General features: G+C 39.9%; 1 protein-coding gene across 1 annotated transcript in view; it reads left to right on the top strand.

The window, feature by feature from the left end:
* MCTP2 (multiple C2 and transmembrane domain containing 2) overlaps positions 1 to 23,283 on the top strand; it is a 117,727-nt gene that overhangs the window by 82,745 nt on the left and 11,699 nt on the right. Inside the window, exons 18-19 of the mRNA XM_058847241.1 lie at positions 12,101 to 12,223; positions 15,065 to 15,106. Of these exons, the coding sequence (XP_058703224.1) occupies positions 12,101 to 12,223; positions 15,065 to 15,106 (165 nt within the window). The remainder of the gene's footprint in view (positions 1 to 12,100; positions 12,224 to 15,064; positions 15,107 to 23,283) is intronic.

Here is a 23,283-nt window from a genome sequence, read left to right as displayed (position 1 = left end):
AGCCATGTGAGTACCTCAAATGCATTGCATGGTGGGGGAGAACCCCCAGTGCTCTGGGAGACTGCAGCACCCATTTTTTAGCAGTGGGTGGGAATCCAGGGAGCTGCTTTTATCCTCCCATTATGTTTTGGCCATTGGAGATGTGGCTTCTGTCAGAACATGATGGCAAGAAAGTCTAATTCCATTAAAAATTTGCACTAAGCAAATTTTCTTAAAATGTTTAGAATATTAAATGGGAAATGCATAATTGATACAGTGATATTAGCTTTTTTTTTTTTTTTTTAACTGAACATGCCCATCAGGAATGAGATGATGACTTGTTCTAGCAGTTAAGAAAACTTCCCCAGATACTTCCATGTACACATTTGGGAAAATTATTTGCAATGATACATTTCAATTTCCTTAATAAACTAGACCTGTCTTCCTAATTCCCTTTCCCTTAAGTCCCTCTGCAGGGGTTAAGAAATGAAGTATTTTGAAATTATTATCAGATAACTGTTTCTATGAATAAAAAACTAATCTAAGCTTTTTTTTTTTTTTAAGAAAAAAAAATAGATTTATATTCCAAAGCTGGGAAATAAACAGTGGCAGTAGAAAGGAAATATGAGATTAATAAAAATGAAGACATTTTGCAGAGCTACTCTGGATGGTTTTAATCTTGTTTTGTTTCTTTTTTTTTTTTTTCCCTTTTTCTGGGAAGTAGTACTTCTGCAGCAGCATGTATTGCAATGAAAGCAATTCCTGCTTTCTTTCTTGAAAGTTGTAAGAATACTGGCAGAGCCCGTGGTCCTTTAGAGCCCAATGAATCCTGTCTCACACTCTGATACCTACAGTAAGACACACAGAGTGGCGATGAGATCAAATGCTCTGGTTAAAAAGCCTTAGGGAAGCATTATGTGTCTGAGGTCTGATCTATTGTCTGCGAGGTCGGAGAGTGTTAATGCACTCTGCAAAGATTAAACTCCCTCTCTAATTGCTCCAACACTTCCTTAAAGGATTTAAACAGTCAGGAAAGGTGATGCTCCTTGTCAATTTTTGTCTTCTGACAGCTGTTGAAGTTTATCTGTCTTTCCATGGAGACCACTAGATCATGCAAACCAAGCGGTGGCAAAAGCACAGACCCCGAATTAGGACTGAGAGCAATGAATGCTCCTATTTACAACTATTTCAGCTTTTAAATACTGAAAGTCCTGAGACCAGGGTTGCTCCTACATTGCCATGCCACTAACTTTTGGTTACAGGAGTTCCTGAAGTCCCATGAAAAGTTTTAACTGCTGAATTTGATGAAAAGTCACCCTTTTAATTCAGAAGTGCTCACGTTGTGGTCTCCATCCCTTATTGCTGGGCTGGTGCTTCCCCAGCCCATCTCTGTGGGACCGAGCCCAGCGCTCACAGCCACAGCTTCTTTATCCCAGGGCTGTGCCACACCTCAGCTGCTCTGAGGCATTTTCCTCTCTCACCAAGTCTGATGAGCATTTCAGTTCTCTTGGTCTATAAATCCTGGAACAAAAATTTGCTCAGAAGGCTGGTAAAGCTCAAGGCAGGAAAGTTTTTCTGCTTCTGAACCAGAATGTCCACACTGACAACTACCTGACTCCTGTCACTGGATTTTTTTTTTTAAGCAAAATAAAAATTTGCCCAGTGGATAAGAACCACTTAAAAGAATTGGTTTATTATTTGGCAGTCTAGATATTTGAAATAGCCTATGTTTGCAAAGGATGCTGCTTTTGCTTGGCAAGTACTTTAAAGGCAAGGAATGGAAAAAAGGGTAAATGTTACTGAGAAAGGAGAAGCACGGCTCCACCCCAGGAGAACTTGGGAGGTTCAATATTTCTGCAACAAGGCTGTGGTGTCCTCACATTCACAGTAGGGCAGCATGACTGAAACAAGAGTGGAATTTGACCCATCTTTTTCAAAATGCCTGTTCCTGTTTCACAGACAGATGTGAGTGGGTCCTGTTTCACTGCAGCTCACACGACGTGACAGGTCCTGCTGGCCAGAGAGCCATCCTGTAGTTATTTTTTCTGGTGGATCAGAAGCTTTTCAATTTGATAGTGTCTGTGTTTTTGCTAGTCTTGCAGCATCTAAATGTGTTGGTGTATCGAATCCATTTCACACATAAACGTATAAATATGACCTATATAAATATACATATATTCAATGCCTCTTTTCTAGACTCTGAGCAGATGAGTAATACAGCTGTTCAAAGGAGAAAAGGATTTTTTTCTTTCTTTCTTTTCTTTTTTTTTTTTAAAGCCCTCTTGGCTCTGAATCGGAAATTGAGGAGCAGAATTCATCAAGTGTATTCTGATCGTTCTCAGATGGGTAGTTCCTCCTTCCCTTCCTGCATAGCATGTTCCTTTGCACTGTTGCTATATTACATGAAATGTTTCATCTGTATATAAAAATTAAAAATTCAAACAAAAATCTGGCCCACATGAAGAACAGGCCCTTTGGGCATATGGTTCATTATGCATATTCGTTTAATTACTAAAACACTTGGGATGTCTCTACTGCCCTTGCTTTCAACTTGTAAAGTTGGATCTGTTCTGCAGCACAGAATATGTTGAACAGGCATGTGTCATAAAGGACTTCAGTTTTCTCCTACTTCAAACTCTATATAATGTTCTTGGCTGAATCGTTAGAATTTACTGATTATTAGTTCAATCCACTGCATCAAAACAGCATTTTGGGATCTCTTTTCTCTTAACACCTTCTCTAACCCCAAAAAAGCAAGTTTTACAGTGGTTCAGAGTTGTGTTTAGTGTTGAAGTAATGTGAGACTCAGGATTTAGATTTCAGGCACATTCCCACAAAGCACCTAAAGCTGCATGTTGAAGCTGTATAACTTTTATTAGCTAGGAAGGGATTGCTGTGATAGTGTGACTTTAATTGATTTTCAGGGCAAACAGGTGGTGATGGTTTAGGCATCCCCCAGTCTCCTGCCATTCCTAATTTGGAGTTGCACATATAATAGCTTTATTAAAATAAACAATCTTCTCGCTTTAGTTTTACCTGAACAGCTGCCTGAAATTGCGGGAGTCTTGCAATTTTTAATTTTTTTTTTTTTTTTTTTTTTTGTAAAAAAAGATTTTTCTGTGTTTTAAAAAGCAACCTTCTACAGGTCTGCTAGTAGAAAATCTCTATTACATAGTCATGCTGTCAATATACAGGGGGTGTTTTTGTGTGTCACTGCTGTTAGCTTACAATGGTAACATATCCAGGGTATAATTACAGTGAGCCTCAGTCAGCTTCATGCATTTGTTCTGTAATGCAGCAGTTTTGTCACACTGCAGATTATGAACCTGCTGGAATTATTTAAGTGTTGTGCAGTCACACTGCTCCTGGTGTCCTGGGTGTGTGTCAGGGCTGGGGCTCAGTTATGAACTGCATTTCTGCTCTTTGCTGTGGGAAATCCATCCCAGGAAGATGAAGAGACTTCCTGGGCTCTGGCACGGGGCTGTGTTGGGGAATCCCAGTTTAAGGACAGAGAATAAATAATCTGGAATTCTTTGTCTGAAAGGATATAATCTCACTGCTTTATATGTGCTTTAGAGGTGTTTTTCTGGGTTTGTGGTCGTGGTTTACTGGTTTGTTGGTTTGGGATATTTTTTGAATTTTTTTTGTTGTTGTTCCTTTGGTCTGTTTCAGTCTAGAAATGTTTTTTTAGGACTGGAGGTTTTGTAAAAGAGGGTACCAGGCAGTCTTGTACCAATGGTGTTACGATCATCTATTCCTCATTTGACTGGGTTTACTGCCAGGTTCTACAAACCTGTTTTTTGATTTTTTCTTTTTCCTCTTGTGCCATAGATGGAAATGCCAGGGAAGTAACCTTATGTGTGATTCTCACTGAACACAATCTAATTTAACATGTTTCCTTTATTAGAGGGCTCTTTTCCCCTTATTCAGCTCTAATTTATATTATGAGTGTGAAGGAGGAGTCATTAAAGTGGTTTAAACATATCATTTAAGACTCCCATTCGTTACCAATTGGAACCCAGTTGGGAGCCCAAATTTAAGAGCATTTCCACCACCACTCCTTCCACTGCTGAACAATTACGTCACCATCTGTCCCTTGCTGTTAATGTTTCTCAAAATGTTAACAAATACATCTCCAAATAAGTGGACGTTTATCAGCTCAGCTAATGATAATTTTTTCCATGACACTTTTAAGGTGTTCACCTTATCCAGAATAACTAAAATTTGCCTACACTTTTTGCTTTCTTTAAATAGCACAAATATATTTTTTTTCTGATGCTTTTTGGAAGAATTATTTACTTTAAGATCAGGTTTTTAACTTGCATAATGCCTGTTTTCCCTGCAAACAGATTATAACTTTGTGTATGAGAATAATTCCAGAGCTATGACCCTGCTGAAAAACGAACCAAAACATTAGAATTAAAAAATTACCATTTAATTTGTCTACAGTATAAAACAACAGATGCTTTTTTTTTGTTGTTGCATGTCACCCCCTCTTTGTTTTGGGATCTTCTCCAGTCACCTTGGTCTGTGATAGTAACCCCTTTAGAAATAAATAGCATGCAGATTTATTCCCCTGGCCCATCCCCAGAGGATTACCCCAAAACATACAAAACTGCTGTAATTTTTCTTTTTTTTTCCTCTTTTTTTTTTTCTGATTTTAAGCTTTATTGCTTGAGGGTCTTAACTGTATTTTACTTGGCACAGGAAATGTAAAATACGTTAGATAAAAGCATGAGAGAAAAATTAGACCAGTCAGCATGTTGGCAAACAGCTATTTCTTCAGTGTCTGCCGCCTAAAAGGATTTGAAATCTTTTACTCTAAAACTGTTGTACGTACATAAATATAGAACCCAAAACTCGTGTTGTAGCTGATTCTGTTTTAACCTCTTTTAGGGATTAGGGATAAAGTAGGAGCCACAGGAAAATTGGGCAGGGGCACCCACTGGACTCGTGGGCATTTGCTTTGGGGTTAAATGCACGTATTTTAGAGGGCAGAGGTGGCACCCCTTCGTGTTGGAAATTATCATCCACACTGACCAATGTGCCAGGTAATTGTCAAGTAGCTGGAATGCAACGTAGAAATCTTAACTCACACACAGACTTTACAAGTGATAAGTTCAGTGAAATAAATTTAGACTGAGTGCCTCTTCCCTGACCTCCTCAATACAGAAATAAACCCATGGATCTTGGTTCCACATTTCTAGGCTGGGTAACCTCATTAACATAACGAAAATAATCAGAATAAAAGATAACCGTCACTTTTTAATTAGCTTAGTTTTTGTTTTGTTGTTACCTCTTTCTGATTCCAGGCATTGTTATGAGTAGGGGATAAATCCATTGAACGTGTCAATGACAACAGTAATTCAGGCTCAGAGTGGGGACATTTTGTAAGTGTTTGCAGTCTTGAGTGTAGCATCCCAACCTTCCCTGATGGAGCTTCCGACGGCAGTGTCCCAAGAGGATGGTGGAGAACAGATTGCAATATTGTCAGCTCTTCTGATTCCTCTGCGACTTTTGCAGAACATGCTTCTTCTTAAAGCACTATTTCTTAAGAGTCCTGTGATTGCACATGAATCACAGCTTTCATTTAAAACACAAATGAGTCTCTACTTCCTACCAGCAGCAGAGAAAATGAGATCCCCCTGAAGAGTCTAAATCAGGCAATGACAAAAAAGGCCCTAACACATATTGACTTAAACAGTATGAGTTTTTTTGCATGGTTTTGGGACTATTTTTGTTGGTTTAGCATATCTTTTTTTTTTTGTTGGGAGTGGGGAACATTGTTTTTTTTTTTTTTTTCTTTTGCTTTTGAATATTTGGTAAAATTGCAACCATGCTGGTCACAGTTCCCATCCACCACAGGTTTTATTCTTTTATTCCTTTTTCTTCTCAAATCCTCACACATGATGTAAATTGTCAAGCACAAGTTGGGTACCTCCCAACAAGTTGGGGCCCCCTTTTCCCCCCTGAGCCTCGTCCTGGGCCATTCACTCAGCAAGATGCAGCTGGGAAAAGAAGAGTTGGGATGTGGATATGGCAGCAGGACATGGCTTCATGTGATTTAGCCTGTGCAGACAACTGGGTTGGGCAAACATGGCTTGTTGTTTGTTATCCAGAGCATTACCTGAGGAAAAAAACCCGTTAGGTTGTTGCACATGGTAACAACTTTTGCAAACATCTCCTTTATTTCTACTTCTCGTTTTGTGCAGTCACATGTTGTTAGGCAGACTGAGGGTTTTTTGGGGCACAGTTTGATTCTTTGGTTTGGCTTTTGGGATGTTTAGGTGGATTTCTTTTGTTTTTGGATTCTGGTTGTGCTTACACTTACAAAAGAGCTTTTTGCCTTGTGGTACACCCTTAAAAAATTAGTAAGTTGTACGGTGGTGTGTGGAGCAATGCAGAGATAATTTGTAATGTGGCATAAATATTTAAAGCCCTCTATTCCTTCAGGTCATTTTTGATTTTGGTCGTTGCCGTTCAATACAGCGCACGTTCCGCGCCGCCGTTGAGATGCTCTGCGTTCTTCTGCCGGGGACACAAAAAACAAATTGAATCTAAAGTAAATAGGTTTCTTCTGCCAGTGCTGGTTTATTTAAGTATAATTTCTCTTCCTGCCACGTTCTCCATTACTGCATTGCAATGAGGGAGAGACTGCTCAGAGCTGACCCTCCTTGAGCTCCAGCTTCCCGGCTGTGAAGTGCAATGAGAGCAGGCTCTGGGGTGAGGGAGCATCAGGTGGATGTGGGAAGGAGAGGATCAGTCACAACGACTCTGGAATGCATCTTTGGAAGAGGATCTTTAGTGGGAAATACATGCTACATGGTTTTCTCAACCTTTTTTTTTTTTTTTTTTGCTGTGCTTTGAGATTATAGGGGGGTATTAAGATAATTTGCATTATTTTTAATGGCTTCTTTTATTTTAATTCTCTCACTATTCCATGGAAAGCCATGCTCATTGCTGCACTCCCATCAGTCTGGGCCCTCCCCAGGCATCCTGATTTTTGTCAGTGAAGGCTCAGCACTGCTGTGTTCCTGCATCCATATTGCCCATATCTGGAAGAGATGGCTCCATATGCACAGCTATATATGCACATATGCACAAATGTACTGCTCTCTGTGAGTGTGTTCATTCTCTCCTCTACTCTTGTCCTCTCCCTGTCTAAGGGCAGGAATAAGTATCTGTCAGAAATAATTTGTTGTCGACAGGCTTATTGCCTCCAAGGGATTCGAGTGCCCTTTTGGGGAGCCAGTATCTTATATTATTGGCTAATATCCTGTATTTTGTTTGGAACAGAGGGACTTAAAGATTAGAACCCCCCCCAAAATAGAGAATTCATCCCTGAATATTTTTTCTCAAAAATTTCTCTTTTTTTTTTAGAGTTCATTTGAATGCATACATGGTAACTTGAAACTTGTGTAGCCCAGAAATAAATTAAAAATACAGAATTCCTCTCCCCTGTGAATAAGGGAGAGCACATCTTTCTGTCTCAAATTAAATGCACTGATTGGTTTTAGTTTAGTTTAGTTCAAAACAAAATTTGGACGTTCACAGCAGTATCAGCCCAAGTTTTTCTCCTGCCTTCACGAGTTACACAGAACGTGTTTATAAATCTCAAGGAAACTTTTGATGAAGCTGTTAGAAGTTTAGAGTTCAGTTAAATTGTGGCTTTTGAAACTTGGAGCTTCAAACAATATTTTTCACAGCTCTGCTGATGAGGCATTTCATTAGCATTGGAGCCTACACTGGCCAAGAAAATAACTTTTTACCATAGGTTCCTTGCATGCATTTAATCTCCTTTCACTTTTATTTCTTCCATCTGATGGAATGTAACACTCTCCTCCCATCACTGGTGTTGTTCAAGAGTTATTCTGTCACACAGCGCAGCATCCCTCTCTGCACCTCAAAGGCTTGCCAGGTCAAAAAGAACCTGTTAATTTTTCACTTAGAAAAATTGTAATTACTGTGTAGAAAAATGACGCAGAAAATCCCATCTTACGCTAGGTTTCTAAGCCTCTTAAAACTGTTCTATCCCATGACTGTGGGTTTGCTGGTGACAAATGTTTTATGGGCATATTTTAGTAGACACCCGTCTAAAATCTGGTCTTAATAGTCAGATGCTAAATTGGAACCAGAGCGGCAGAAAAACCAGATTTGAAACGTGTTTCTAAGGGTTTGTTTTTACTTTCAGTTGAGGCTGCCTTCTCTCATCTTTTGTACTGCTGTCAAAAGGGCCACTCTCATGGTTGTTCAAACTCCATGCTTCTTGACAGGAACAGTTGGACCCCTCTTCAATGATTTTCAGATGAAACAGCTTCCAAACCTCCAGAGCTTTAACTTGTAGTTATTAGGCCCTTTGAAATAGCAACACATTAATCAGCTGAAATAAAGTGGTCCTTTCTCCAAGGCTGTGATATTGCTGTTGTCTTTTAGGTAGAGCTCTAGTCTAAATATTAGTTTCAAGAGCTCTTTTTTTTTTTTTCCTTTCCCTCTAGATAGGTCTATCTCATTCCTGTTTCTATTTTGATCATTGTTTTAGAATGCTGTGAATTAAAGTGCTCACTTCTATAATAGGCTTTTATACTCTCAAATTGCATTAAAAGGAGTACTGTAGAAAACTCGCTTCTACCACATTAACTCTTAGTTTAGAAATTGGCTGTTGTGCTTTTAACTTTTCCCATCCACAGTGTGAAGTCCAGCAGAAAAAGTATCAATTATGTAACGGATTATGTCTGACAGAACTTTGTCTAACAACGAGAAACATTGAAAAAAGAAATGGTTTGTTGAAAGTGGATCATTTGAATAAGGGCCATGGTTTGTGGCTTTCTGACTTCTGTGGCACTGGGAAAGTGATCTGAACCTGTTAATGGATTCCCTTGCTAGGTTATCTATTAGGCAAAAGGCAGACTGGGGATGACAAGAAATCAAGAAGATACTCTTCCTTGCATTAGCCATTATTTACATCAGCAGATGAAGCATTCTTGAGTTTTGGCAAAAAAAAATTGATAAGAAAGTAATTTAGGGAGCATAATTCAAGACCTTCTCCCAGGCATAAAGTATCACTTTATGAGGAGAGAGTAAAAGCATGCGTGATTAAGGACCTTGTCATTTGCAGAGTGGGATCTGTGTCACAGGACTGCTGGTGCTGTGGTCAGTGTCAGGGAGCTGCCTGAAAGCTGATAAAACAGGACATGGGCCTGCTTGGGATCTGCTTTGAAAACTGATGCTGCAGAACTACTCAAAAGGCTGTTAGAACAACAGAAATATTTCTATTCGCTCTATAAACACACTCTGAACTTTAATTATGTACTGTATGTTCACAGCAATCATTTCCCATACCTCCGAGGCTAAATAATTTCTGAATAGCTAAATCAATTTGTCTTGTGTCTGTGTCGTGTCACAGTAATGAAAGTTCCCTGTACTGTGGCAATAGCAGCAAAACAGCTCTTGTTAAGGAGATGTGGGAGCTCCATCAAAGCTTCCCTGTCTGAGATATAACTCAGCAGCTGATTAACCAGTCAGCATTAGAAAGGAAGAGACAGCATGCCTCAGCTACCCATTGAGCCTACAGTGAGATTTTGTAATTAGGTTTGAAGTTTTGTTTGAGGTCTGCAACTTAATAATACACAAAATGTACTGTAAGATCTAAAATCACCAAGGTCTTGGTTTCTTAGCTTGCCTGAGTGACCTGTGATTGCAAGGTTGTGTTGCACTTGCAGCCGAGCAGGGTGATGTTCACATAGGATGGTGACAGATGCACTAAAATTGGGTCAAGTCCTGCACTTGAGTGAATGAAGAGAGGTTCTTCAAGAGCTTCATTGACTCCTTGTAGGACTTTGCCTGGCTGGCTGCTGCTGGGGCCTTTTTGCTGCATCAGGAGAAGGCTGAGTTTGCTCACAGCCCAGGGAGGTGGTGCAAAGGCAACCCCTTCCCATGGACTGGAGCAAATGTTTTGAATTAATACCTGGAAATAAGAATTTCTATTAAAAGGAATTTACATAAGAATCAGATGTATATTTATATGTATGTCTTTTTTTTAATCTGTGTGTACCTGAGAAAGATACCTGTGGATTTATGTGCAATAACAGGTCCTTGTTCTTTGGAATGACATTTAGGGTAGGACAGAAGCTGTTATCACCTTCACTTTGTCTTAAAAGACAAGCATATATTCATCCAAGGGAGTTGGAATAGCTTCAGAGGAACTTGTTTAGGTTAAAACTTTTCATTTATGGGAGATGTTTTAACTGGGAATATCAAAATTATTGAAGGCTTTATTAGCTAAAGTTATGCAAGACTCCTGTAAGACAAGTACCAATTCTTGGCCTGGATTCGTGTGTTTCTGTTGCCTTGCTTACATACTAAATGTGGCTGTGTGAATCATTATCACTTCTAATTTTTTAGTATGTTGAAAAACAGGATCAAAAAGGGAAAAAAAAAACCCTCAAAACCAAATCGTCTTCCACATTCCTGTGCTGCAAATCAATAGCATGGGGATATATTGCCTGGATGTCAGCCCATTTTATAAATGAATATATCTCAGAGATTGCTTTACTGGCCAACAAATGCCAAGAACAGGATGACAGTCTAATTCCTTGCATAGCAACAGCTAACATGAAATCAGGTACACTCCAGAAAATGCAAGTGCTGTTTGGGCAAGGTTGTGCATACAGGCATTGTTTCCTGGTTTATGTTTGGCCCATGGTAGGTATTAACTTGCCATTTGTCTGATGTCAGACAAGTCTTTTTGTTTAAAAAGTTAAAACAGCTGCTGTTTTGTGGGGGTGTAAGTTCTCACACTGCTGAATGCAATGGGAAGTGTTTCTTTGGTACAATGTGGTTACACTTTCAGGTCCATAACACAACATACATTGCCATAAAAATTCCCATTCTACAACTGCCAGCATTGTCTTTATATGTACTATTTGGCAGGCCAAGGATGAGAGGAGGTGGAGATTTAGCTTCCTCATCACCCTTAGAGTTTTCCCTTTGTTGTTGGAGATACTTTTACTGGATCTGACTCATTTCCACTTACCTGTATTATTCTAAAAATGTGATTGTTGTTTCTGATCGAGCCAACCTCTTTTGGGGGAGGAAAAATCAGAAAAATGCGTTTGTGCCATGTCTTTGAAGGAGATTGCTTAAAATAGGTTCAAGTTGCTACCAGCATTAGGCAGTTCTTCTGGAAACACTATGTATGTAGTAGAAAAGGAAATGGGATCACAACATACATTTTATGGCAGTTCTGGATTTAGTTTATTAACTTTGCATTGCCAACCCCTCCAAGTTTGCAGGTGTTGTTGGTACTTGTAAGATAGGATTGCAGTTTGGCTTGTAATATTTTTTTTTTAAATCCTATGTGCTTTTTAGATTCCCATCGTGTTATTTGTGTGTTTTGCCATTCCAGTTTGGCTTCTGGTTTTGCTGCTAGTGGGTTTTGTCAGATACCAGTCCAAACACACGGACTCATACTGGTTTTTAGGAAAAGAGACTCCAAAGAACCAATGAAATCAGAATATGCTGGGCTGACAAATGGCAAGAGTATGAGAATGGAGACTAGGCTGACTGGATCCCTTTCCAAAATAATGCATCATGTGCAACCTAAGGCCTTGCCTCCTGCAAGGTGACAGTCCTTTCTCTGTGCTGCTGGGCCAAGAATATAGGTGGATTGATGGTGAAGATGCATTTGCTGATCATCCCCTGTGGAGTGACAAGGGAGCTCCGTGGCTCCTGTTGCACAAGAGGAAAATGCTCTTCCCTAGCCTGGGAAAGATCTGCTGGCATTAGGGTTCGATCAAGTGGAGCAGATTTACCTCTCCAAGTGCATCTGTTGTACTCCAGCACTCAGGACAAAAGGCTGGAGGGGTCCCAGGAAGGAGTGAAGAAAGCCTTTGGACTGACCTCATGCTCATGGCCTTCTCCTGCCCCAGGTTCAGGGGAGCAGAACCCAGTGAGCAGCAGCCTAATAAACTCACACAGAACAGAGGGAGCAGATTTCTTTGCCAAAATAATTAATAATCTGAATGAGATTAGCAGAGATTCAAGGATGAATGTGCAGAGTGATAATGACTGGCAGCCTTTCTTACATGTCTTTTTCTTTCAAAACTTGTATGTGTTCTCCCAGGTATTTGTGGTCACCGTCTGGACCGTGGAGCTGTACATGGTGCCCCTGGCTTTGCTGGTGCTCTTTGCATACAATTTCTCCCTCGTCACAACAGGGAAGGTCAATAATGCCCAGGATGCCCAGGCAAGTAGAGTAGCAGTAAGATTTCTGGTAGCCCCAGTTTGCCCCTGAGCAAAGTGTCATGCGTCTGAATGGCATTTAGCTGGTTGTGTAGCTAAACAGCACTTCTGTTTCAAAGTTACTGAAAAGAAACCTCAATTATCTCAATTTTCATTATTCAATTAAAGCAATAAACCATTCGGAGTAGAAGAAGAAGATGGGAGTGTGTAGGAGGAAGATTTCACTTACTAAATAACTACAAATGTTTTTAAGTTGAATTAAGAAAGGTTTGCAAAGCAGCAAGTTCCTAAATGCCATTCCCCTCCTGCCATTACACTTTGCAACACACTAATGATTCATGTTTCACAGAAGAGGAAAGTCAATAGAATCCAAAAGAGAATGTCGTTCTTTTAAAGCTTGTCCTGTGATCTGAGGTCTTAAGAAGCTTTTATTCCTCCTTCCCACTCCCAGCTCTTGAAAGACAAATGTTTTTTTCCCCTCCAGAAATTTAGCCTTTGGGTTTTTTTACTTGGGAGAAGGAAGGTTTTAAATAGAAATAATCAAGAGTACAGAAGTTTTGAATACAGAAATAACCAAGTGTGAAAAAGTGCTACTGTTGGGATATGAAATGCTGTTTGATGTTGACCACTGTCTTTACTTCCATAACAATGGTAATTAGAGATAGAAAGGAGAGTAAATGTCCATAATATTCTGTTTTAAAAAGTGAAATAAATACAGTAATGATATGGAAGTCAAAGGATAGCTTCCTTCTGACTTTTGACGATTCCTTCTAACAAAAAGACAATTTTCACTGGTAGCCATGAAGAATATCTTTACCTGGATTAGTCAAGTAGATTTTACATAAAGGCTTAATATCCTAGAGTTAAAAAAGTCAATGGCTGGTTTATTAGTTTTAGTGTGAAACTTTGCTTCCAGTTTAGTTTTCATCCACTCTCAAGTGGAAATATTCTTAGAAAACAGGAGAAGTTGCATTATCCAGACCAGGGGAGGCTTAATTTGAAAACATGGTAAAAGAAATGCCTTTCCCCAGTTTCAGCCAAGTCCAGAATAATGCAGAAAGGCACTGTGTGTCTTCAGTGATGACTTGATTTCATCAAGAAAAGCAGAACTTCCCATGTGGGAGAATCCCAGGCAAACAGATGTTTTTGTTTTTAATACAAAAGGCAGTAAATAATGACAATAATAACTTATCCAGAAAAAAATACACAGAGAGTGCCTTCCATCCCCTTCTCTCATCCTGTGGTGAGTATGTTGCATGTTCAGGTGAGGAGAGTCTCGCATAAGACAGAAAAACTGAGCAGAGCATCATTTAGGTGGACACTGCAAAAAGGCTATTTCTAAAAATACAGCTAATTGTGGCAATACGAAAGAAAGGTCCATCAGGAATTTGGCTCTTTTCCTGTCACACATTCTGTAAGCAGTGCCATGCCATGAAATTCAGGGGTGCATTTTGCATATGCAAAATCACACGTCTGCCAAAGTGCTTTGCAGGATTGGGATCATATGGAACAAGTAGTCAAAGTGCCTTTAATATTACCTGATTCCTTTTTTATGTGTGCCTATGATTCCAACCATCTGTAGGTCAAAAATAGACAATCAGGTGCTAGTCCCAGTCACATCTGTCCTGCAGATGAGAAAAGGTTTTCTACAAAATACCAATGCTTTTTACACAGTCATTTATTTATTTTTTGCTTCTTCAGGCCTTGGCTGGATATTCACTGCCTTTGGTTTTTGTGTGCCAGCACACACATTTTGTGTATACAGAGGAATGCAAGCAAGAGTCTTTGCAAAAGTGAACCTCAGATTCTGATTTCTGTGCTATAAAATGTGAATAACAGAATTAACCTTGTACTCCTGATCCACTTGCCAGGAGGCTAAATTCGTGAATATTAGTAAAATGTTTTATGTTTTACAGATGGGGAGCTTCTATAGAAATTTAAACCATGATCAGTGTTAATTCAGCTGTTCAGGGTATTCCAGAGAGCCAAAGAATAAATCTGGGTATCTGAACTCCCAGTACAACTGCTTTTCAGGGGAAAATTAAAAAACCCCAAAGAGAAACACCCAACCCCCTAAGAAACCCTAAATCCAAAACATCTTTTTATTGTGATTCTTCACATTCTTTGCATGTTTGCTGTATTTAAACTTGTAGTACACATATTCAAATGTAGATATTAAATAACCAAGAAAAAACCTGAAGGTCCCTGTTAAAGGCTCAGTTTATTAAATACCTGAATTGAAAGCCAAGTGCTCCTAATTCCAAGCCTTTGCCAAGTCTTTTGTTTTCTGTCCTACCTGTCAGCACAGAAGTTAAAAAGGAGGAAATAATGCTGCATAGAAATCTGCCTGTGATTCTTTGTGAGATTGATTATGTTCATACTAATGTCTAAAGTCTGATGTTTCAGTAATGGCCCTAAAGGGAGGGAGCAGTCATTGTGGCAGTGGGGATGGAACAAGTTGAGTATAGAGTCCTCAGCCTTGACATACCAGTTGGTTCATTTGCAAGACTGAGAACAAAGCTGTTTACAGATAGTAAAAGTTGGCAATGTGTTTGAAAGCCTGTTGCCTTCAGATTACTGGACACAGCCACTAATGCTTTATTTAGACTTAAAATTTTTATAGGGCATTGCAGGCTTTGTTCAGAATACCACAAAAAAGAAAGGTCCTTGAATATAAAGCACTGTTTTGGAAAGGAGAAAGTGGTGGGGTTTTTTAATTACTTTCAATAGAAGTGGGAGAAAATTGTATAGTGAAACGTTGTGGGAGTATCATAAGCTTTTTGAACATTGCCTGTCACTAAAAAATAAGTGTTGCGTTTTGTAATGTGGACATCTGCTTCTGCAGGAGCTTATGGGCTTGGATGAAGACGAAGATGAAGATGACAAGGTAAGCATATCTCTCAACTGTGTTGGCTAGAATCAGAGGGAAGGTGGGAGAACACAAACAAACAATCTCTCCATAAATCTTCAGTTATTATCTGTACTGACTGGGAAAACAGTTGTCAGCAGTTTGCTGCTTGGCACGTTTGAAGGTAGGAAGGGGTTGGTTTGTGAAACGCTGCACAGCAGCGGTACCTGGGCAAGACCTGAACCAGAACCAAGTGACTCTGAGCAGCCCCAGGCTGTGCCTGACCCTGTAGTGGGCACATGTTTGTGAATGTGTCCCTGCAGGGTTGGTGTGGGTCAGGGAGCTGCAAAGATGCACACAAGGATGTACAATCCCCCCTCGCTGCTGTTTGGATGACGTTCCCTACTAATGGCTTTCCCCAAACCATTTGGCATTTCCACTTCAGTAGGCCAGAATTGGTGTGATTTGTGGAGGGCTGGTTAGAATTTTCTCAACATTTCTCTCAGAGCCTGGGAAAAAAAAAAACAGTTTTAGTTCAGCAGCTGAAATGTGGAAAGAATTGGAATTGGCAAGGCCTGTTTTTTATTTTATTGGAACATACTTACTCATTCTTCTCACTGTGAAAAATTCATTGGATTTTTTTCCAAGTTTATCAAACCACAGTGACAAATGATAAAAGGATTAGAGGGCATGACATATGAAGAAAGATTAAGAGAACTTAATGTATACAGCTTGAAAAAACATAAGTAAGTGAAGGAGGATCTGATAATCTATAAATACTTTAAAGCTAAAAGGTGAGGAATTATTTAACGAGCAACAGCATGCAAAGGAACATTAGCTGTTAGGAAGAAAATGTTCATGAGGGGATGTGAAACTTTCAAATTGCATGCTAAGTTAATAAGACTCTTCTTGAATATTCTATGTTTTAAAAATGCTACAGTGAAATTGTTGATCATTAAGAAGTAAATCAATAATGCAGCTAGCAAGTTCACCTTAACTCTTCTCAGTGACAGACCCTAGGATTGAAGCTCAGCAGACTAATTGATGGGAATAGTTATTTCAATTTAACTTGCTCTTCTGCTGTGGTTATATTTTAATGAGCAACCAGAAATCCGTCAAAGTTATAAAGTGAAGTTTAGGCAATCCAGCTGAATTACAGGTTTCTTGCAACACACAATAGTTGTTTAAATGTTCTCATTTATAATTTACTCTTCACATTGTAAAATGTGTCAACTGAATGGACCAATATCTGAAACTCATCAGAAGTTGCCAAATGAAAGTTGCATCTTTTTCAAAAGAATGCTGAATATCTGTAAAAGTAAATAATTTCTATTTAGTGGGTACCTGGTTCTGAACACCTGTAAGTATTATTTGTGTGATGCCTAAAGGTGTAACTTATTCACTGGAACAATCCCATTTACTTTTTTTCTATTTTAATAATCCTGTTTTTCCCTTGCAAGTGCTGAGGTGGGAAAAGAGAAGTAAGAATGTATTAAATAGGTATCAAATCCTCTGTTTCCTGCGGCGTGCAATGAATTCATTGCTGCAATACTAAAATATTCTAGGTTACATTTACCCTGCATTTAACTCCAGTGACTTTGGTTCTCTCTACAAATACAACTGGGTCATTTCAATATGGATTTAATGACTTTGGGTTTTTGCCTCCCCGCAAACAGCCTCACTGTCATTCCCTTTCTTGGTTTGCTCTTCTGAGTGTGCAGGTTTGGTAGAACTCCTGAGAGTCAGTGTGGAGCTGCTGCTGGTTTGGCCCTACCATTTTGTAATGGGAGCTGCCTCTCTCTCCATTTCTCCAGGACTCTCTGACACAGAGAGCTGGTAGCCCTGGCTAAAGCCTCTCACAGCAGACACCCCCAGCAGGCTTTCTCATGAGCACTTTACATCCCAACATTACAGTAATAATTCAGAATTCATTCTAATTGTTAGGGGTCTATGGAATTCTCACACAGAGTTGCCAGAAGAGACAATTGCCAGCCCCTACATTTGTCCCATGTCCAGTGCTGTGCAGAATTGCCTTAATGTCTTTACTGTAGCCATGTGCAGTGATGGGCCACACTTGCACTCCCATGACTTGCATCTTTAAGTACATTAAGTTATTCCAAGTCTCTTTTCCAAGTCTGAGGGTGGCCAGTGCTCTCTGGGGAGTGTAAGAAAAATGTAATTTTATGACACTATCTCATGGCAATGTCAACATTTAAACAGACAACTCTACTTTAAAAAGAAGTCTGTGTATTTTTTTTTCCTCCCTAATACAAGAGCTCCCAAAGTTGAAATCTGCTAGTTGGGTTGTGGTGTACGAGGTCACTGTTTCTGTTTCCTGTCATCCTGCTGTATCAAAATACTCGCACACAGAGCCCTTCTGGGTTCTGCTGCCTGTTAGACATAACAGACCGTGCTTCTGGGAATTGTAACACACCCTCGAAGAGATGAACTGTTTACAAATTATAAATACACAGACACTTAGTTCAAAAACCCAAGAGCAGATTAACTCCCTCCACCTAGACTATCTGTCTTAAATGACAGGGCTTAATTGCCAGCTCCCCCTTCCTTTCCCCCTCTGCCCTCCCCACATACCAGCATGGAGGGCTGTAAAAGATAGCAGTGCTCTGTCCCTTTGGCACGAGCTCTTCAGTGGATAAATGCCTTCTCGGATTTGTGCCATCTTGGATGCAGAGTTCAGCCTGTGTCCTGTCAGCTCTGGGGTCTGTCAGGCTGAGGAAGGATTGTTTTAAAATTGCATCACTGGAGCATCTTTGGTCTGCCAGTAAGAAGGTATAGACAAGCTGCATGCAACTCAGTTAAAGTTGTCTGGTTGTTGACCAGTTCTATTTATTTTTTTTTTTTTTTCTGTTTCTGATAATAACTGTAGAGTTTCAAGAGCACACATGTGAATGATTGTGTCATAGCACTTGACTGGAAAGAGCCTTGGAGTCTTCTCCATTGTCTGAATAAAAGTTTACATCTCCACAACAGACAAAACCTAATTTACTACTATTTTCAGGTCTGGTAACTGATTTAAAAGAAAATCAGAGACAAAACTGAATCAACAGAAATTCCTGTACAGGGTTTTTGTTGGTTTTTTGGGGTTTTGGTTTTGAGAGTTTCTGTCCTGTGCTGAGCCAGTGTAGTCCTGCTTGGCTAGTGCAATGTAACAGGGAAGAATCAAATGATACCGTGGCTTTAAGCCAAGTTATTTGGCAACTTCCAAGAAATGTTTAGTATCTCATGTATTGGGAAAATAACAGAAGTGGGAAAAAATCACCAAAGAATAAAAATTCAATGCCTTTAATGTAGGAAAATCTCTGTCAAATATAGGTACCAAAGATATACAAAGTTTTATGAACACAATTCAAAAAGACTTCAGCCGAACAAATTAAAGTCAAATTCATCCAGTAGCAAACAGCTGACATTTTCCATTTGAGTTAGATTCAGCATGTGGAAACCTTCCGTATGGATCTTATTTGTACGGGTGGATTACGATGAAAATTGCATTAATTTTCTCCGCAGTAAAGGTCAGTAATTGAAACATGAACCAAGAGTCTATTGTGTAAGATGCTATATCCCCATACTTAGGAAAGGTCATTCAAGACAATATCATCTCATTGTTTTCTTCCCTGGAAGTATAAATAATTTCATTAGTTTTTTCTTTTTCTCTTCAATACAACCATTGCAATATAATATTTCAACATCCCCCATTAAGATTGCTGAAGAGAAATGATGGTGAGGACTTGAAAATGCCCCCTGATACATAGAGTATGTTCAGACTGGCAAGGAGCATCCATGTCCTCCACAAAATTATGGGCAAAAAGACCCAGTGCAGGGCTTGCTTTGGTTTTGCTTTGATTCTTTCGTAGGAGCCTTCTTTGTGCAAGAAACTGGAAGTTAAATGGTCTCTTGTTAAATCTTGCACAGCAGCATTGTCTAGGGCTGTTCTTATCCATCAGCATCCCATAAATTGTCACAGTCCTTGTATCAGTGCCATGAGCCACCCATTTGTAGGTTTAGAGGTGATGGGGGAGAGGAGCTGAAAGGAAGTTCTTGCAGGGGACTTTTAGATATCCTCACAAGGAAACCTTAGCAGCCCTATAGCACTCCAGAATTCTCCCTCTTAGAGAGAATTACCTACCTAGATGTAGTCAACACTGTAACTTCTCTAAATTTCTGGAAAAATATTAAGTAGCACTAGGCAGGTCACGGGACCAAGCACATGAGCCTCAGAGCATTCTCGTCCCTTAAAAATTCAAACTATTTAAAATGTTGTTAAATTTTATTTTGAATTGGCAAGATAGATGAATAGATCTCTTTCTCCTGTACCCCAAATTGCTGAAGATCATTACCTGGATCATAGATGATCCTGTAGTTTAAGTCTAAAATCCATGTGATTGTTCTTAAGTCTCATTTGTTTCCAGGAGAAAACACTTATTTTTGACAAAATTTATTTTCTTTCCCTTTCTCTTTTTTAAATCAAAGATGACTGATGACTTTGTATCTCCATTCAGGATTGATTCTTGTTGCTTCTTAAGCATGTCTTCCTCACCTGAATTGTGTTTTATTCTATTGTGACTGCTGATATTGCTTGAAATCTTGTGGCAATACCAGTAGACTTCAGATTACTTTACACATCTATGAAAACGTGAGCAAGTACGGAAAATGCTTCTTAAGCCTCCTGCATTTCATGCCTGTGCATAGAGAAAGAAACTGAATTATGATTTAGGGTTTTTCACATAAGATTTTTCTTATGGGCTTGGTTTATGAGACTTCTGCTGGACCCCTGTGCATGGACGAAATTCATCTAATCTTATCGGCAGAGAAGGTGCAGGCATGGCTGAACAGGGCATGAAGTGGTCATCTTCTGCCCTTCAGGGAGTGTTCCCCAGCCTGAGCTGTAGCATCATGTGCTGTTGCTTTCCAAATGTCTCCTTTTAAGACCGATGCTGCTCTCCTTCATACCAGTCTGAAGTGATTCTATTGGCTCTGGTGGAATTATTCCAGATTTCACACCTTTTTAACTGAGAGCATAAATTGACCTGTATGTGTTGCATTTCCTCTATTTGGTAATTATTTCAAGTACACTCAGATTCGCTAAATTTCCACAGGCAGGCACATTTGCAGCATGGTGTTAATAAACAAAAAGATCCTGTGATGCACAGTTTCAGGACTGCACGAGGCAGTTGCTCGGAGTTTGGCAGCCGTCCCCTCGGCGTGCCCATCCTCCTGGAAGTGCCGAGGGGCTCTCCTCGCAGCCTTTGCAGCACAGGGCAGAGCAGTGACTCAGCAAGGCGGATTGCTGGGCTCCTCTCAGCAGCCTTTGGCTCCCAACGAAGGCAGGAGCCAGTTCAAGGTTGCTGTGGTGACTGTTTGCAAAGCTCTGCCTGGAATTCATTTTAGCTACCAAGAGACTGTCTGTCACTCCATGGCTGCCACCTCCCACAAGAGCTTCATTCTGCTGCTAGACTGGAGCTGTTAGTGAAGTGTTCCCTGCAGACAATAGAGGCCAGTGGTCTGCTGTTTATACCAAATAAAATCCCTTTGGTTTCAGAAGTTCTTCATGGACGAGTACTTTGGCCCTAAGATGTTGTTTGGCACAGGTTTTGCTGGACACCAGTAAGGTTGGAGTTTTGTAGTCCAGCAAGTTGAAAATTAAATCCAACTTTGGCTAACTCTGCTTTTCTCTAAATAACTACAGCATGTTTTGTTGGATTTTCTTTTTAAAGCAGAATAATGGTGGAGCAAAAAGGAATGCATGCCTGAGCTATTTTCCTTTCTTTTCCCTTTCCATCAATCTTGTTTCGTTGCTAATACACTGAAGAATTAATAACTAGTACGTTAGATAAATCCTGGTAAAACATTGCCCTAATGTGCTTGTAGCAGCAGTAGCATAATGAGACAGCTACTGTAAGAAAGCTAATCCTGAAAGTTAGGCCAGCCCAGGGTTAGACAGACTAATTCTTCCAGTCCCTGAAGATATTCAGGATTTCCATTCCTGACTGAGCTGCCTGTATCCAGTTTTCCTCCTCCTTTTGCATTAATCAATATTTGTGTTTTCTCCTCCCCTTTTCCTCATCTTTGCCCCCAAGTGTTCCTCAGCTTTATATATTAAGTTTCCCTTGGCAGGCCAGAAATCTGCTGATGAATACCACTTGTTTGAAATTGCATGCAAGATTTTTCTTTGCAAGTGTTTTCCATGAAATCCAAGTGAGCAAGTATTATGTAGAAGTTACCCATGGCTTTGAGCCTAACTTTTCGTTGTGTGCATATGATATTTGCAGTATACATCAGAAACACACTCAGAGAACAACAGCAAAAATTGTCTTTGCATTTGGAGCGTTGCTTGCTGGTTTGGATGTATCCAGAGGAAAAATATTTGAAGGATAGATGTAAAAAAATAGGAAACAGCTTTCTGTAAAGATGAAAGCTATTAATCATTGAAACAAATGATCAAAAGAAGTTAGGGGATCTCCACCATCCAAGCTTTGAATTCAGTAATGGATGCTTGGCTAGAGAAGAAGCACTAATGGGTGGCATTTGGCCTTTGTTCCAGAGCAGACGATTGAAGAATTTTGCCTTCAGTGTCTTCCCCCATAACTCTTAGGATTTTCCCTTGCAAGACCAGCTCTGGCTGTTGTAGCTCACCCGTTGTGAATTGCTGTGTGAGTGCTGGGGACATCCTGTCCTGGCCTGCCCCATATTCCCACTCTTTTAAAGTCTTGAGCATTGGGAGCCCCTCCATGGTTGTGTGAAGGTTTCTTTTTGAGACCCCAAATGTCTCAGAGCAGCGTAAGTTCCTTCCAAGGGAGGGAGATCCCAGAGCTGTGGTAACTCTTTAAGTGTGTTTATATGTCCTGTTTAACTGTTACATATTTCAGAAACAGAAAAATCTAGGAGCATCTTCCAGTGCAGCAGAGATTCAGTATCATCATTTCTGAGTTGATGTATGTTAGCTGGAGACAAAAGACTTAATTTCTGAAATTGCTGGGTCTTGGTGACATGCTTAATCTTTTGTAAACCTCTTTCGTGGTTTTGTTCAGGCAATTAATGTAGAAATGAAGGTTTCCTAAATCAGGATATGCAAGGAAGATTTGAAGTAACACACTGATTATATAATTAATTCTCAGTTGTAAATTCATTTTGATGGAGTTAATTCTTTCCCAGAGGCTGAAGACTAGTTTTGGTCCACCCACAGTGCTGTAATCAGCTGAGAAATAAATGAGAAAAAGGCCTTGAATTAATGGAAGTTATCACGACTGGTTTTAGGGAAATAATGCCAGAAACAGGCAGGACATTTCCTTTTCAATTCATGCAAAAGCTTCTGAGCTGTGATCTTAAACTATCGGTATCCAAATCCAGTTTTCCAGCAGTATAATACATTGAGTGCAGAAGAAATCAGAAAGGAATGATACCTGAGGAGGATGGAGAAGGATTGTTGGGGTGGTGGGGCCTTGCATAGATGAGGAAGTGTGTTTAGTGGAAGATGCATTTTGGGTTCTTTTTTTACATTTTCCACGAACATGGCAGCGTTCAAATCTAGCTTTCTCTGTGATAGTTTCCCATTTTCTAATAAATAGGGTCCAGTGACTGTCACCCTGATGGACTCTTACTGCTTCTGACAGGGTTTTGTGAGGCACTGGCTTCACAAAGCATAAACAAAGCTCCAAAACTTAAATAATTTGGAAAATCCCATTTGTTGTACTTCATTTGTCTGCTTCTCTGTTGCTTAACCAGTGGCCCAATAATCCTGTCCATGTGTTTAGACTGCAGGTTTCCAGAACAAAACAGCAATAACAAAGAAATGACGTTGACAAATTCCCAGGATTTTCGAACTATTATGCACACAGTGCATACTGCAGGGACAGTTGCAGCCTGTTTTTCTCTCAAAAAAACAGATTTTATTTACAAGGTTTTCTAATCCCAGTTTGTCTTTGCCCTTACATTGGTTGGCAATATTTTGCACCAGAAACTGAAGGCACTGTTGTCTGGGGGTGATTTTAGCACGTGGCCAGGTGAGCATGGGCGTGCAGTTGTCATAACTTAGGGACTGGCAGTTTCTGGTTTATTTTCTGGCTCTGCCTTGTGGCTGCAGCAGGAGCTGTGTTGTGTTGTGTTGGTTAAACTGTGTTATCACCACATCCCTGAGCTCCATCGAGGACGTGTAAATGAAGTCAGCATGATGCAGACAGAGCTGGCAGATGATCTGCCTT

Source organism: Poecile atricapillus, chromosome 11, assembly GCF_030490865.1.
Source record: "Poecile atricapillus isolate bPoeAtr1 chromosome 11, bPoeAtr1.hap1, whole genome shotgun sequence".
Lineage (NCBI taxonomy): Eukaryota > Metazoa > Chordata > Aves > Passeriformes > Paridae > Poecile > Poecile atricapillus.
This window is presented reverse-complemented; position numbering and strand designations above follow the sequence as displayed.